General features: G+C 46.0%; 1 protein-coding gene across 2 annotated transcripts in view; it reads right to left on the bottom strand.

Annotated features, from left to right (window-relative positions):
- Window positions 1-17,700, bottom strand: part of KCNIP2 (potassium voltage-gated channel interacting protein 2) — a 446,265-nt gene that overhangs the window by 22,282 nt on the left and 406,283 nt on the right. For both annotated transcript variants that reach the window (XM_044298989.1, XM_044298987.1), the window contains exons 2-3: window positions 13,109-13,233; window positions 2,514-2,583 (exon numbers count right to left, since the gene is read on the bottom strand). In XM_044298989.1, the coding sequence (XP_044154924.1) occupies window positions 2,514-2,583; window positions 13,109-13,233 (195 nt within the window). The remainder of the gene's footprint in view (window positions 1-2,513; window positions 2,584-13,108; window positions 13,234-17,700) is intronic.

A 17,700-nucleotide genomic window follows, 5' to 3' on the forward strand; every position in this document is an offset into this window, starting at 1 on the left:
AAACGCTCAGGTGTGAGCCCAGGGTTATTCTGAACACAGCTACATCCCCAGTTATAAGAGGGTATGCACACTTATGCAACCACATTATTTTAGGTTTTATATTTTTTCTTCCCTCCACCTAAAAGATTTCAGTTTGTTTTTCTATTGAGTTGTACAGTTTATAGGTCACATTAAAGGTGGAAAAAGTTCTGAAATGATTTATCTTTGTCTCATTTTTTTACATCACAGAAACCTGACATTTTAACAGGGGTGTGTAGACTTTTTATAGCCACTGTATGTGCACGCCCCTCAACTATCCATTTTACCTTCAAAGCACCCCAGGACTTTTTTCCAAAAATTATAACATGGTAATAACGGAATTACTAAACAGAAACCATTAGAGGCATTCCGTTTTGATCCGTCATAATAGAAGTCTATGGGCAGCATAACGGATCCGCCTGGTTTCCGTTATTTCTAGGACGGAATAAAACGTCCTGTCGACAGGACTTTCTTTTCCATCCTGCATCAGTTCTGCTTGCCCATAGACGGATCACAACGGAATGCCTCTAAAGGTTTCCATTTTGAATTCCGTCTTACTAATTTCGTTATTTTCCTTTATTACCATGTTATAACGGAATTTGTAACGCTGATGTGGACCCGCCCTTACACAGAATACCAGGCTTCCATGAATTCTTGGTTTGGAAACCGATGGCATTCAGAAAGACAGTGTAATGACAGAAGGTAACAGTAGGGGGAGCTCTAGTGACATACAGAGAAGCAGCTGCTGGCGTAGTCCACAGAGGTTGAGGCCCCATCATCATCATAATCAAGTTCTGCATTTTTCTAACACATTTTTCGACTCCTCGCCATTTTCAAGACCCCTGCTTGCTGTGAATGGAAACATTTTGCATGCTGAAATCATCTGGAAATGAAAAGTATCCAACAAACGGGAGATTTGCTAAGCTAAGGGCACTTTCACACTAGCGTTTTTGCTTTCCGGTATTGGGTTCCGTCCTAGGGGCTCAATACCGGAAAAAAACTGATCAGTTTTATCCTAATGCATTCTGAATGGAGAGCAATCCGTTCAGTTCAGTCCCTCTTACGTTTTTTTGGACGGAGAAAATACCGCAGCATGCTGCAGTTTTCTCTCCAGCCAAAAATACGGATCACTTGCCGGAATGCCGTATCCGGAATTAATTTACATTGAAATGTATTAGTGCCGGATCCGGCATTCAGTGCTTCACCAAAACGGATCCGGCATTCCGGTCTGCACATACGCAGACCTTTAAAAATGCAAAAAAACAATTAATACCGGATCCGTTTTTCCGGATGACACCGGAGAGACGGATACGGTATTTCAATGCATTTATCAGACAGATCCGCATCCGGATCCGTCTGACAAATGCCATCCATTTGCGTCCGGATTGCCAGATCCGTCAGGCAGTTCCGGCGACAGAACTGCCTGCCGGAATCCTCTGCCGCAACTGTGAAAGTACCCTTATGTGGCCGAATTTTCCCCCAAAAAAACTAACACACGTTTAATTATGATTTAGGAACTTTTTGTGTCTTGCTGAATAAGGGGGCGTGGTCTCCCTGCAAAGGGGCGTGGTTTCAGGAAAAAAGAGCGCGGCTTAAGACGCGCCAATGTGCACCAAAATGTTTGTGCAATTTTCTGGCACAAGTAACCGACCCAATAGATGGAGTGGAATTAGATAAATGTATCTATAAAGAGGCATTAAAGGAGTTTTCCGGGAGCAGAATATTGATGTCCTATCCTTACAATAGGTCACCAGTATCTCTGCTGTGGGGGTCCGACACCTGACACCCCCGCTGATCAGCTGCGTCAGTCTGGTGAGCGGCCTCCTGCTAGGCCAGTGACGTCGCGTTCGGTGGTCACGTGGCCTAGGCGAGGCTCAGCCCTATTCAAGGCAATGGAGCTGAGCTGCAATACCAAACACAGCCACTATACAATGTACGGCGTTGTGCTTGGTGAGCTGTGAGAAGGCTGCAGCACTCAGCAGAGCATCATGGCCTCTTCATACAGCTGATCGGTGGGGCCCCCAGTTAGATGTTGATGACCGAATCGACTTTGGATGCTTCATCTAAATTCAATTGGCATAAAACTTTATTTGAATACTGTACGGCGTGAGCGCTGCGTACAGTATTAGAATGTATTGGCTCCGATGAGCCGAAGAAACTTCGGGTAATAACGTCAAAAACGTAAAAAACCTTGGTACTGGACCCGAGTTCGGTAAAAGTTTTTTTACAGTAAAAATTTATTTACAAAGTTATTACCCGGAGTCTCGTGAAGTAATAACCTCGGCTCATCGGAGCCAATACATTCTAATACCCTATGCAGCGCTCGCTCCGTACAGTATTCAAACGAAGTTTATGCGAATTGACTTCAGGTGAAGCATCCGAAGTCGATTCGCTCATCCCTAATGGCCTATCTGGAGTGCAAGCCCTCAATATATGGCGCTCCTGGAAAACCCCTTTAAATTTACCATCCGGCATCAATGAATTATAAATCTCACCTCCTTGTGGGAAAAACTGGGAGTAAATCTGCTTGAAACTATCTTCATTGACGATGCCGCTCGGACATTCCTGTTAAAAGGGAATCAGAGATAAGTGCACACCCAGAGCTGTCATCTCGCCCGCTTTTCCCAGGATGCGCTGGTGTGTGAACACCCCCCCTCCCGGGTGTTTAAGCCTCATATTGCAATGTCCGTAAATGCTGCTGTGATCAGACACCTCTGGGTTAACCCCTGCTGGGGAGGACTCCTCCAGATGGAGAGAGTCTCAGGACACTGCGCCTCTGCTCTCCCTATAATCCGGACTCGCTCCAGAGCGGGCGCTTCTGCGATATTATTTCATCCTTCTGCTTAAAGGGGCTTTCCTGTTCTGAGACAGTGATGACCTATCCTCAGGATTGCCCAGAAAACACCTTAGTCTACTCTAAAATGGCTACTGAAAACCATTATCTATATGTCTTGTGAGACAGATCAGGTTAGAAGCAAGGAAGGGGTGGATAGTGCGGCCTACACCCCTATTCCACCACAGGTGAGACCAGCTGGAGGTACTCAGGCTGGCATAAAGCACCTCCCAGGGTGTCAGTAAGGGGGGAGTGTGCAAACAGGGGCCTGGTGAGTGTGGTCTCAGCTGGTCAAGGCTGAGAGACCACGAGGCTGGAAGATATTCTGACCGTGCTGCAGCCTGAGGATTGGTGGACTATTGGGCTGAGAAAGCCGCACCTGAAACAGTGTGTGAACTGTGATGTATACTGTAGGTGAGTCAGAGAGACACGTCTTGTGTGTTAGTTAGTGCCCAGACGGGCAGGCTTTTATTTTGTACTGTTTATGTTTGTGCTTTTGCCACAATAAACACAGTTTGAACATAAAAATCCGTTGTCTGTGCAGATATCTGTGAGCGTCACCCCAGTGAAAGAGAGCTACCCCTCACAATTGGTGGAGGATGCGGGCAACGTCCGTGCTGAAAGGACAACACCGAAAGTAAGAGGCAAAGTGGTTGCTGTGGGCAACGACATCGCAGCAAAGGGCAGCGTCCGTGCTGTTCTGGACATTTTTTTTTTTTGCTGGGTTGCAAAGGAAATTGCTGTGTGGAGCTTAAAGGGCCAGAAGCCCAGTACGAGAGACTGACCGGTGGAAATGGCTGCAAAATGGTATAGCCTGTGGGAGAAATCCTGCGAGTTAGTGATTGGGGGAATTCCACTGGGGATCATTCTAGACTCCCGCCAGCAAGTGTCTTGGGTCCTGCCTGAAATTCTGGACTTTGTAACAAGGAGGCCAGAGACAAAAACTATGGTGTCACTGACCTTTGTGACGGATTATGGCTCTGTACAGTGGGAGCTCTTGAGATACGAGACCCTGAGGGTAGAGTTCATACTGGGCAAAGACTTTCCGTTCTTTTGGCATATATGGATCGGCAAGAGTGCTTCAAGTTCTGTGGTTGGAGCTCCGGAGACAAAGATATGTGCTGTTGCCAAGGGCAACCGACGGGTATAAAAGGAGGTGGAGAATGGGTTGGCTCTCAAGCGTTCCTAAATTTCCTGCAAATGTGCACAGAGTCCTAAAGGGTGTGGCTGGAGTGACCGTCCGGGAAAAGTCTGGACTCAAGGCCAGGGCGTTTCCAGTAGCAACGGTTGCATGACGGAGTCTGCAGGTGATCGTGGTACCAGGAACCAGGGGCAAAGTCCGGAAGAAGGATGATGATCTCGGTAGAGATGTCCCTGGAATGTTCTCGTCTCCCTAAGTCTGCAAGGGAGAAGGTTAATTGCCCGTAACAAAATCTAGGTTTGGGATGGCAAAACTCAGAGATCCTATGCTAGCCCGGGTAAGAGGTAGCACGATAGTCAAACCTGAGACTGATAAAGTGATAAAGGGGCTGGACAGTCATGCGGATAATAAGGACTATCCGGTGGTTCTTACTGAGTGTGAGACTCCAGTGAGAACTGGGACTTGTGAACTTGATGTTATAAATACGCTCAGTGCAGTGACCGATAGCAACTCAGAGAGTGAAGCAACCATGTCAAGGTCCTGCGAAACTAAGGTGGTTACTAGTAGCGACCAGATGACAGTTATATCTGACGAGATGAGAATTAAGTCGGGTGACGTCAGCCTAGGGTCTGAAGCCCATATCCAGACAGTTGTAGATGACCTGACAGGACAGTACAGCTGCAAACAGGAGGATGATCTCTCTCTCTCTCCACACGGTCCCTAGAAACGTTAGAGAAGGGACTAGCTGTCTTCACAGAGCAACTGAAGAAGGTTTTAGAAGGGTCAAAGGAGGAGACCCAGAAAGAGAATGGTGATACTCCTACATCTGCTGCAGCAGAGCCGAGCGAGGAGCAGCTGGAACCGGAGGCCCAAAAGCGGGGCGCTTCCCACAAGCTTGTGTGAAAAGCTGAGAAGAAACTGTTGAAAAACATAGAGTTGATGGTTTAGCGCCTGGAGAAAAAGGGTCTGACATACGAAAAGTTGGATAAAACCAAAAACAAACTTCAGCGAGAATTGGATGATCTGATGGTGGACCTGGACCACCAGAAGCAAATTATGTCTAACGTAGGGAAGAAACAGAAGGAGTTTGACCAGCTCCTGGCTGAAGAGAAATACACCTCGGCTCGATATGCCAAAGAACGTGACCGAGCGAAGACTGATGCTTGGGAGAAGGAGACCAAGGCCTTCTCCTTGGCTAGAGCCCTTGAAGAAGCGCTTGAGGAGCTAGGTGAATTTGAGAGGCTGAACAAGCAACTCAGAGCAGAGATAGAGGATCTCGTGAGCTCAAAGGATAACGTCGGGAAGAATGTCTATGAGTTGGAGAAGTCTAAGCTAGAGCCTATTAAGCATGGGTCTGGAGATGGTGGTACTGTGGTGCTGGCCGAGGCAGGGAAGATGGAAGATGCTTCTGCTGAACCAGTTGATGTGGATGCCGAAGCCCACAGACCAGTAGTAGAGTGTAGCCTTGGTCTAGAAGACGTCCCCTCTGCCTACAAGGCCTTCCAAATAGCCAGCAGCCTGCTGGGTAAGAAGTACGAGGAGGTAAACAATCAGTTTTCGGATCCTGGCTATTACGATGGGCTGGCTCTCCTGACTCCTCCCCAAAAGGAGAACAGTGTCCTGGGTGAGCCTCTGGAGAGAATGCCAGAAGACGAGGAGTCTGCTGAAGACCCCGGTGTCCCCGATGCCTCCTGCCTCGATGAGAAAGAGGAGGAGGAGTTAAGAGGGCAAGTATATGGTTCCATGTCCAAGAAGGATGAGAAGGCTGTCAAAGGGACTGGAGACTCCAAGACGACAAAGGCTGAAGAAGTTAAGGCCAATGTGTTGGTGGACGTGAAGTCCCCAGGTGCTGCAGAGACCAAAGTTAAGACAAAGGGAGCGGCAGCCGAAGTGGAAAAAGCCACTAAAGAAGCAGAGGTCTCTGAAACTGCCACCAAAACTGGGGAAACCATTGCTGGAAAGAAGTGAACCAGATGCACATAAAAGAAGCAAGCAGGGGCAGGAGTGAAAGAGAGCTACCCCTCACAATTGGTGGAGGATGCGGGCAACGTCCGTGCTGAAAGGACAACACCGAAAGTAAGAGGCAAAGTGGTTGCTGTGGGCAACGACATCGCAGCAAAGGGCAGCGTCCGTGCTGTTCTGGACATTTTTTTTTTTTGCTGGGTTGCAAAGGAAATTGCTGTGTGGAGCTTAAAGGGCCAGAAGCCCAGTACGAGAGACTGACCGGTGGAAATGGCTGCAAAATGGTATAGCCTGTGGGAGAAATCCTGCGAGTTAGTGATTGGGGGAATTCCACTGGGGATCATTCTAGACTCCCGCCAGCAAGTGTCTTGGGTCCTGCCTGAAATTCTGGACTTTGTAACAAGGAGGCCAGAGACAAAAACTATGGTGTCACTGACCTTTGTGACGGATTATGGCTCTGTACAGTGGGAGCTCTTGAGATACGAGACCCTGAGGGTAGAGTTCATACTGGGCAAAGACTTTCTGTTCTTTTGGCATATATGGATCGGCAAGAGTGCTTCAAGTTCTGTGGTTGGAGCTCCGGAGACAAAGATATGTGCTGTTGCCAAGGGCAACCGACGGGTATAAAAGGAGGTGGAGAATGGGTTGGCTCTCAAGCGTTCCTATATTTCCTGCAAATGTGCACAGAGTCCTAAAGGGTGTGGCTGGAGTGACCGTCCGGGAAAAGTCTGGACTCAAGGCCAGGGCGTTTCCAGTAGCAACGGTTGCATGACGGAGTCTGCAGGTGATCGTGGTACCAGGAACCAGGGGCAAAGTCCGGAAGAAGGATGATGATCTCAGTAGAGATGTCCCTGGAATGTTCTCGTCTCCCTAAGTTTGCAAGGGAGAAGGTTACTGTGTTGCCTAAATTGCCCGTAACAAAATCTAGGTTTGGGATGGCAAAACTCAGAGATCCTATGCTAGCCCGGCTAAGAGGTAGCACGATAGTCAAACCTGAGACTGATAAAGTGATAAAGGGGCTGGACAGTCATGCGGATAATAAGGACTATCCGGTGGTTCTTACTGAGTGTGAGACTCCAGTGAGAACTGGGACTTGTGAACTTGATGTTATAAATACGCTCAGTGCAGTGACCGATAGCAACTCAGAGAGTGAAGCAACCATGTCAAGGTCCTGCGAAACTAAGGTGGTTACTAGTAGCGACCAGATGACAGTTATATCTGACGAGATGAGAATTAAGTCGGGTGACGTCAGCCTAGGGTCTGAAGCCCATATCCAGACAGTTGTAGATGACCTGACAGGACAGTACAGCTGCAAACAGGAGGATGATCTCTCTCTCTCCACACGGTCCCTAGAAACGTTAGAGAAGGGACTAGCTGTCTTCACAGAGCAACTGAAGAAGGTTTTAGAAGGGTCAAAGGAGAAGACCCAGAAAGAGAATGGTGATACTCCTACATCTGCTGCAGCAGAGCCGAGCGAGGAGCAGCTGGAACCGGAGGCCCAAAAGCGGGGCGCTTCCCACAAGCTTGTGTGAAAAGCTGAGAAGAAACTGTTGAAAAACATAGAGTTGATGGTTTAGCGCCTGGAGAAAAAGGGTCTGACATACGAAAAGTTGGATAAAACCAAAAACAAACTTCAGCGAGAATTGGATGATCTGATGGTGGACCTGGACCACCAGAAGCAAATTATGTCTAACGTAGGGAAGAAACAGAAGGAGTTTGACCAGCTCCTGGCTGAAGAGAAATACACCTCGGCTCGATATGCCAAAGAACGTGACCGAGCGAAGACTGATGCTTGGGAGAAGGAGACCAAGGCCTTCTCCTTGGCTAGAGCCCTTGAAGAAGCGCTTGAGGAGCTAGGTGAATTTGAGAGGCTGAACAAGCAACTCAGAGCAGAGATAGAGGATCTCGTGAGCTCAAAGGATAACGTCGGGAAGAATTTCTATGAGTTGGAGAAGTCTAAGCTAGAGCCTATTAAGAATGGGTCTGGAGATGGTGGTACTGTGGTGCTGGCCGAGGCAGGGAAGATGGAAGATGCTTCTGCTGAACCAGTTGATGTGGATGCCGAAGCCCACAGACCAGTAGTAGAGTGTAGCCTGGGTCTAGAAGACGTCCCCTCTGCCTACAAGGCCTTCCAAATAGCCAGCAGCCTGCTGGGTAAGAAGTACGAGGAGGTAAACGATCAGTTTTCGGATCCTGGCTATTACGATGGGCTGGCTCTCCTGACTCCTCCCCAAAAGGAGAACAGTGTCCTGGGTGAGCCTCTGGAGAGAATGCCAGAAGACGAGGAGTCTGCTGAAGACCCCGGTGTCCCCGGTGCCTCCTGTCTCGATGAGAAAGAGGAGGAGGAGTTAAGAGGGCAAGTATATGGTTCCATGTCCAAGAAGGATGAGAAGGCTGTCAAAGGGACTGGAGACTCCAAGACGACAAAGGCTGAAGAAGTTAAGGCCAATGTGTTGGTGGACGTGAAGTCCCCAGGTGCTGCAGAGACCAAAGTTAAGACAAAGAGAGCGGCAGCCGAAGTGGAAAAAGCCACTAAAGAAGCAGAGGTCTCTGAAACTGCCACCAAAACTGGGGAAACCATTGCTGGAAAGAAGTGAACCAGATGCACATAAAAGAAGCAAGCAGGGGCAGGCATGCTCTGCTTAAGGAGCCCCACAAAGCAAAGGAGAAAGTGTCTGGACACGACCATGACTGGGAACAGTTCAGTCAAGAGCTGCAGCAGTCCAAGAAAGGACATGAGAAGCATCTGCGGGACCCAGAGAATCTAAAAAGAGAGAGAGATCACCCGGAAAAAAGTAGAAAAAGAGTATCTGGGGCACATCATGAGATGGGCACAAGAGGCCTTTAGGCAGTTTCTATTGGGCAAGACGTCAGTTAAGGTGATAAACCAAGCTCTGCTGGCGTGGGTCTGGCAGAACAAAGGAAAGGTTATAGGCCAGGTGGATGCCCTCTCACCAGCCTCCCGTGGTTATACATGTGTTCACCCTCACAGGCTTGAAAAAGGGGGGGGGGGGGTGGTATGTGACACAGCGACAGATCTCACACAGGTTAGAGGCAAGGAAGGGGTGGATAGTGCGGCCTACACCCCTTTTCCACCACAGGTGAGACCAGCTGGAGGTACTCAGGCTGGCATAAAGCACCTCCCAGGGTGTCAGTAAGGGGGGAGTGTGCAAACAGGGGCCTGGTGAGTGTGGTCTCAGCTGGGCAAAGCTGAGAGACCACGAGGCTGGGAGATATTCTGACCATGCTGCAGCCTGGGGATTGGTGGACTATTGGGCTGAGAAAGCAGCACCTGAAACAGTGTGTGAACTGTGATGTATACTGTAGGTGAGTCAGAGAGACACGTCTTATGTTTTAGTTAGTGCCCAGACGGGCAGGCTTTTATTTTGTACTGTTTATGTTTGTGCTTTTGCCACAATAAAGCAGTCTGAACATGAAAACCCGTTGTCTGTGCAGATATCTGTGAGCGTGACCCCAGTAAAAGAGAGCTACCCCTCACAGTCTGTATTGTAAAGTTGTGTTTAGGATAGATAGATAGATAGATAGATATGAGGATATCCAAAAAACAAATGATGAGGCAGCACTCCAAATTAGGAGAAGGGTGTTAGACCCGTTTATTCCCCAGTCGCCTGGGGAATAAACAGATCTATCACCCTTCACCTAATTTGGAGTGCTGCCTCATCATTTTGTTGGGGATATCGTACATGGATTTTTTTTTTGCCTGAGGAATAGCACCTGTTCCCACTTTGGCTGTGCTGCTGTTTCTCTTTGTGAATTAGATATGAAGATAGATAGATTTGCGGATACATAGATATAAGGATAGATATGATGGATAGATAGATAGATAGATAGATAGATAGATAGATAGATAGATAGATGATAGAGAGATATGAAATAGATCAGACAGATGTGGACTGTAGATACAGGTGATTTTTAGATGGGCAGAAGTACTTGAACACACCCTGTATTTCACCACTAGGGGGCCCTGTCTGGTCTGCAGAGTATCTTCTGCATCTATCCCATTAGTAAATTAGGTGATTAAGTATTAACACGTGCGGTGGTTTCGGCAGCGGACACTGGAGCCTCCAGCTTTCCAAGATCATAGATTGAAAAGCGAAAAAATCAGAGCTCGACCCTGCGCTGACCGCATCTATATAATGAGGAGCGTGCAAGCGCCGCCATCTATAATTCACAGGAAGAGCGTTTTGTGCCCCCGGCCGCCATCTCTGACGTGTTCCAGGCAAAACCTGAGAGGTTTGTATAATGTCACTACAAACTAGATAGCACCTGAATCTACATCTCTGCATCTACATCTCTGAGAAGGTATCACACATGGTGGGCTTAGATACACAGACTCAGCATCCAGTATCACACATGATAAGCTTAGATACACAGACTCAGCAGACAGTATCACACATGATAAGCTTAGATACACAGACTCAGCATCAAGCATGGCTTAGATACACAGATTCAGCCTCCAGCATGGCTTAGATACACAGACTCAGCATCCAATATCACTAGAGAGTACTTGTAAATTCGATTTGTCTGCTTCGCTGAATTTTACAAAAAAAAATATTTGTGCAGTAAGTAGCGGGTGCTATGACCGGAAGCTGCGATTGCGGCGCTCCCCGTCATTGTACCCCTCATAGGCCGCATCAAAAAAATTCGGCTTCGCGGCAAATCAAATTTTCCCTGATTCGCTCAACACTAATGATCACATACAACAGGCTTAGATACACAAGCTCAGCATCCAGTATCAAAGCATATAACAGGCTTAGATACACAGGCTCAGCATCCAGTATCAAAGCATATAACAGGCTTAGATACACAGACTTAGCAGACAGTATCATACATGGTACGCCTAGTTACATCAGCTCAGCACATATTATCAAACATGAGTGGCTTAGATACACAAGCTTTGCAGACAGTATCACAGGTGATAGCTCAGCAGACAGTATCACACATGATTAGCTTAGGTACACTGTTTAGCAGCATAGTATCTCACATGATACACCAGCATAGCAGTACAGTATCAGACATGAGAGACACAGCAGCTGCACAATATCACACATGATAGATTAGATACACCAGCTGAACAGGCAGTATCACACATGGAAGGCTTAGATATGCAGTCAATCAGACAGTATCACACAACTGGCTTAGATACACTGGCCCAGCAGACAGTATCACACATGGTAGGCTTAGATATACAGCTCATCAGACAGTATCACACATGACTGGATTAGATACACTGTCTTAGAAGACATTATTGAGGTTTAGATACATACTCAGCAGGCTAACATACAGTACAGACCAAAAGTTTGGACACACCTTCTCATTCAAAGAGTTTTCTTTATTTTCATGACTATGAAAATTGTAGATTCACACTGAAGGCATCAAAACTATGAATTAACACATGTGGAATTATATACATAACAAAAAAGTGTGAAACAACTGAAAATATGTCATATTCTAGGTTCTTCAAAGTAGCCACCTTTTGCTTTGATTACTGCTTTGCACACTCTTGGCATTCTCTTGATGAGCTTCAAGAGGTAGTCACCTGAAATGGTTTTCACTTCACAGGTGTGCCCTGTCAGGTTTAATAAGTGGGATTTCTTGCCTTATAAATGGGGTTGGGACCATCAGTTGCGTTGTGGAGAAGTCAGGTGGATACACAGCTGATAGTCCTACTGAATAGACTGTTAGAATTTGTATTATGGCAAGAAAAAAGCAGCTAAGTAAAGAAAAACGAGTGGCCATCATTACTTTAAGAAATGAAGGTCAGTCAGTCTGAAAAATTGGGAAAACTTTGAAAGTGTCCCCAACTGCAGTCACAAAAACCATTAAGCGCTACAAAGAAACTGTCTCACATGCGGACCGCCCCAGGAAAGGAAGACCAAGAGTCACCTCTGCTGCGGAGGATAAGTTCATCCGAGTCACCAGCCTCAGAAATCGCAGGTTAACAGCAGCTCAGATTAGAGACCAGGTCAATGCCACACAGAGTTCTAGCAGCAGACACATCTCTAGAACAACTGTTAAGAGGAGACTGTGTGAACCAGGCCTTCATGGTAGAATATCTGCTAGGAAACCACTGCTAAGGACAGGCAACAAGCAGAAGAGACTTGTTTGGGCTAAAGAACACAAGGAATGGACATTAGACCAGTGGAAATCTGTGCTTTGGTCTGATGAGTCCAAATTTGAGATCTTTGGTTCCAACCACCGTGTCTTTGTGCGACGCAGAAAAGGTGAACGGATGGACTCTACATGCCTGGTTCCCACCGTGAAGCATGGAGGAGGAGGTGTGATGGTGTGGGGGGGGCTTTGCTGGTGACACTGTTGGGGATTTATTCAAAATTGAAGGCATACTGAACCAGCATGGCTACCACAGCATCTTGCAGCGGCATGCTATTCCATCTGGTTTGCGTTTAGTTGGACCATCATTTATTTTTCAACAGGACAATGACCCCAAACACACCTCCAGGCTGTGTAAGGGCTATTTGACCATGAAGGAGAGTGATGGGGTGCTGCGCCAGATGACCTGGCCTCCACAGTCACCGGACCTGAACCCAATCGAGATGGTTTGGGGTGAGCTGGACCGCAGAGTGAAGGCAAAAGGGCCAACAAGTGCTAAGCATCTCTGGGAACTGCTTCAAGACTGTTGGAAGACCATTTCAGGTGACTACCTCTTGAAGCTCATCAAGAGAATGCCAAGAGTGTGCAAAGCAGTAATCAAAGCAAAAGGTGGCTACTTTGAAGAACCTAGAATATGACATATTTTCTGTTGTTTCACACTTTTTTGTTATGTATATAATTCCACATGTGTTAATTCATAGTTTTGATGCCTTCAGTGTGAATCTACAATTTTCATAGTCATGAAAATAAAGAAAACTCTTTGAATGAGAAGGTGTGTCCAAACTTTTGGTCTGTACTGTACATCGTACAGCATGACAGTATCACACAGATAGGGTTAGATACAGAGGCTGAGTAGACAGTTTTACACATAATAGATTAGATACAGAGGCTCAGTAGACATTATCACACAGATAGGGTTAGATACAGATGCTCAGTAGACAGTATCACACACGATAGGCTTAGATACATCATCTTGGCAGCTGATGGGCAGCAGATTGTGGACCCCGCTGTCACATACTCACATTTTTAAAGCCTCTGTAGAGAACCTGAAGTTCTTTTTTGGTAAATTTGGTTTGTTCTTGCAGTTGCTCCAGTCCCTCTGGACGATGGCAGACGGTGGACAGCTCAAAGTCATCCTCTACACTGTCTGCAAGAGCACGGAGAAGAAGGAGAGGTCAGAGAGGAGGACAGTGAGGGGCGGCTTACATTCTCTACGAATAAAGGACCCCCCGCTGCTGGCTTCCCGCGAATTTAACCCGGCTTCACCACAGTCCTGAGCGGCAGGTAGAATACAGTATACACTCCCTGCTGCGGCACGCCACCACATTGCAGTCCTCGCCCAGGAGCGCCCATTAGAGACACTTTTCCAAGAACCCCCCCCAGACATGAGCGACTCGATTGAGTTCATCACCGGTGGCCTGTGCCTCCGCTCAGAGTAGCAGTGCAAGCAAAGAAGTGCTGATTGGACTATGGGAACAGCGACTGCGCATGCACCGCAACCCAGAAGTGTTGAGGTGCATGTGCAGTTGCTGCTCCTGAAGCTGAATCGGCTCTTCTACGCTTGCATCGCTACTCAGCGCAGAGGTGCAGGCCAAAGATGTCCGGCCTGTCAATCAAACAGCATAGGTGCAGAACTCTGGCTAAGGATACATGCACACGACAGTTTTTCTCTGCGTCCATTACGTTTTTTTTTTTTCTGATCGGATGGTTACCCATGCATTTCTATGGAGCCGTTAAAGTTGCGGTGTAGTCAACCATTTCTTTTCCGCGTCCGCTGTCCATGTTTCCCGTCCGCAAAAAAAGTATTGCATGTCCTATTCTTGTCCGCAATAAACGTTTTGCGGACCCATTGAAGTCAATGGGTCCGCAAAAAATGCGGATGACCAACAGAAGCCATCCGTATGTCATCCGCATCCGTTTTTTTTTGTGGATGGTTGCTGGAAAACCTGTATATACCTGTATCCTGGGTGGGGATATTTAAATTTCAAGAATTACAGCCTTATGGGGGGTTTTTTTCGGACCGCAAAAATAAATAAAAAATTAAGACACACGGAAACACAACCTACAAAATTTGCGGACAAACAGAACGGATGTAAAAAAACAGGAACACGGATCCGCTATATGCGTACCGCAAAAAACAACTGTCATGTGCATGTAGCCTAATCCATTTGTCAGGCGGTGTTCACACCACGCAACATATATGTTGGGGGGGGGGGAGGATACAAAAGAGTAGCACAGCAAGCTTTTTTATGCTGCTAAAAAAAACGTAAACGTGTTTTTTTTAGTTTTTTATTACAATCGAACACTATGGTGACGGACGCCACAATATGGCACCCATTAACATATACGTTTTTTGTATACGTTAAACGGATGGCAAAAACGTGATGTCAACCCAGCCTTAGAATCGATTCGCTCCCACCCTTTGCAGGTCTGTATCGTGGGGCAATCCCACAAAGTGGGGTGGACTGAGACAATGGCGCCCAGCTTGGGAGCTGTACTGGTGCCCATATTGTACCCAGTTGCCCAGATACAAAATATAAGTCTCTGTTCACACTTGTGTTTTCTTTGCTTCTCAACGATCAGACCTGACGTGGTAAAAGAAACCAGTTGAAAGCATTAAAAATCAATGGGGGAGTCTTTTTCGACAACATTCCCATGACAGAGCCTGTAGGTGGGTACACCTACAGGACTGTAGGTACTCTGTGTGCCACCTATATGCCCTCCATTCACTGCTGTATCAGGGAGACAGTCTTTGCCAGATTGGTTCTTTATGACGCCTCGTACAGAAAAAAATCCTGCTCTAGACATAAAAAGTATCAAAAGCCACAAAGTATCACAAATCCACGTTAAACAGCAGGAATTATATATTTTTTTTTACAGATATATATGTTTCTGTTTATTCTGATGGCTCGGAGGTAAGTACCACTTCTCCGGGCAGGAAACATAATATCAGACTGAACCTCCTGAAGTGAGTCCAGCGGGTGTGATATAAACAAGCTACACGGAAACCCGAGCGGCCTGACCCAGAACCCGACACCTCTCCGGCCGCCGCCAGAGGATTCATCTCTCATTAAATGGGATTGAAGCCGCTCTCGTTCATGTCGCTAATTTGTAGCGCAGGCGGCTCAATCATCTGATAGAACATTCCGGATTAATCAAGAGAGCAAAGGAAGATTCTCTGAATGAACAATTGCATAGAAAGAACGAGTAAAGAAAGTGTAATATGTTATGTAAATAGTTTATATTGTGTCATCATCCTATGTAACAAATGTGAGATATAAACATAGTAACTTCATAATAATCACAAATTCATTTACTATCTAATTATCTATCTATTATTTATCTATCTAATATCTATCTATCGTCTCTCTATCCATCTTCTATCTATCATCTATCTAGTATCTAGCTATCTATCTATCCATCTTCTATCATCTATCTCATATCTATCCATCGTCTCTCTATCCATCATCTAGCAATCTACAGTGTCTTGCAAAAGTATTCACCCCCTTGACTTTTTTCGTGTTTTGGTGCCTCACAACCTGGAATGAACATGGATTGTTTGAGGATTTGCATCATTTTACAGAACATGCCACAACTTTGAAGATGTTTGTTTTTTATTGTGAAGCAAACAACAAATAGGACAAAATAACAGAAAAAGTCAATGTGCAGAACTATTCACCCCCTAAAGTCAATACTTTGTGGAGCCACCTTTTGCAGCAATCACAGCTCCAAGTCTCTTTGGATAAGTCTCTATGAGCAGTTCCCACATCTCACCACTGGGATTTCTGCCTATTCCTCCTTGCAGAACTGCTCCGGCTCCTTCAGGTTGGATGTTTGCGCTTGTGAACAGCAATCTTTAAGTCTGACCACAGATTTTCTATTGGATTGAGATCGGGGCTGTGACTCGGCCATTCCAACACATTTACAGGTTTCCTCTTAAACCAGTTAAGTGTTGCTTTAGCCGTGTGTTTGGGGTCATTGTCTTGCTGGAAGGCGAACCTCCGCACTAGCCTCAGATCACGCACAGAGTGGTGCAGGTTTTGCTGAAGAATATCCCTGTATTTAGCACCATCCATCTTTCCCTTCACTCTGACCAGTTTCCCAGTCCCCCCCCCCAGCACGATGCTTCCACCACCATATCTCACTGTGGGGATGGTGTTCTTTGGGTGATGTGATGTGTTGGGTTTGCACCAGACATAGCGTTTTGTTTGATGGCCGAAAAGTTCCATTTTAGTCTCATCAGACCAGAGCATCTTCCTCCATACATTTTGGGAGTCTCCCACATGCCTTTTTTTTCCCCGCAAACTCACAACGTGCCTTTTTGTTTTTAGCTGAAAGTAATGGCTTTCTTCTGGCCACTCTGCCATAAAGCCCAACTCTATGGAGCGTACGGCTTATTGTCATCTTATGTACAGATCCTCCAGTCTCTGCTGTGGAACTCTGCAGCTCCTCCAGGGTTATCTTAGGTCTCTGTGCTGCCTCTCGGATTAATGCCCTCCTTGCCCGGTCCGTGAGTTTTGGTGGGCGGCCGTCTCTTGGCAGGTTTGCTGTTGTGCCATGTTCTTTCCATTTAGTTATGATAGATTTGATGGTGCCCCTGGGGATCATCAAAGATTTGGATATATTTTTTATAACCTAACCCTGACTTGTACTTCTCAACAACATTGTCCCTTACTTGTTTGGAGAGTTCCTTGGTCTTCATGGAAATGTTTGGTTAGTTATACCTCTTGCTTAGGTGTTGCAGCCTCTGGTGCCTTTCAAAAAAGATGTGTATATGTAATGACAGATCATGTGACACTTAGATTGCACACAGGTGACATCATTTCACTAATTATGTGACTTCTGAAGGTAATTGGTTGCGCCAGATCTTTTTATGGGCTTCCTAACAAAGGGGGTGAATACATACGCACATGACAATTTTCTATTTCTAAACAATTGTTTTATTTATATATTTTTCTCATTTCACTTCACCAACTTAGACTATTGTGTTCTGATCCATCACATAAAATTCAGATTAACAAAACATAGAATTTAAGGCTGTAATGTAACAAAATGCAATTTTTTTTTAAGGGGGGTGAATACTTTTGCAAGGCACTGTATCTATCTATCTATCTATCTATCTATCTATGTATCTAATTATATCTATATATCTATCTATTATCTATCTATCTATGTATCTATCCATCTCATATCTATCTATCTATCTATCTATCTATCCATCTCATATCTATCTGTCTATCTAATTATATCTATTTATCTATCTATTTAATCTGTCTCGGTACACAATATATCACACGGCAAACGACTTGAATGCCATAGAGAATGTGGTATTTGTGCTCCACCATAAGACGTGATGGGAGCAAAATTCCTACTAATATTACGGTTCTCAGCCAAGCCTATGTTTTTTACAAATGGTTTCCCCATGTAACGTATGGACTGTTGAAGCGGGCGAAAGAATTTCCCTTTAAGACGCCATTTCTGATAACATCTCAAACACAAGTAATACAAGTAAGACGCACAAACATACAAAGTAAGTAAATGAGAAAGTTGTCACTTGCTTTCACTGACTGAGGGAGTCGACCTAGGCCCGCAGCAGGGTAACAGTTTGAGGATT

Source organism: Bufo gargarizans, chromosome 6, assembly GCF_014858855.1.
Source record: "Bufo gargarizans isolate SCDJY-AF-19 chromosome 6, ASM1485885v1, whole genome shotgun sequence".
In the NCBI taxonomy this organism is placed as follows: domain Eukaryota; kingdom Metazoa; phylum Chordata; class Amphibia; order Anura; family Bufonidae; genus Bufo; species Bufo gargarizans.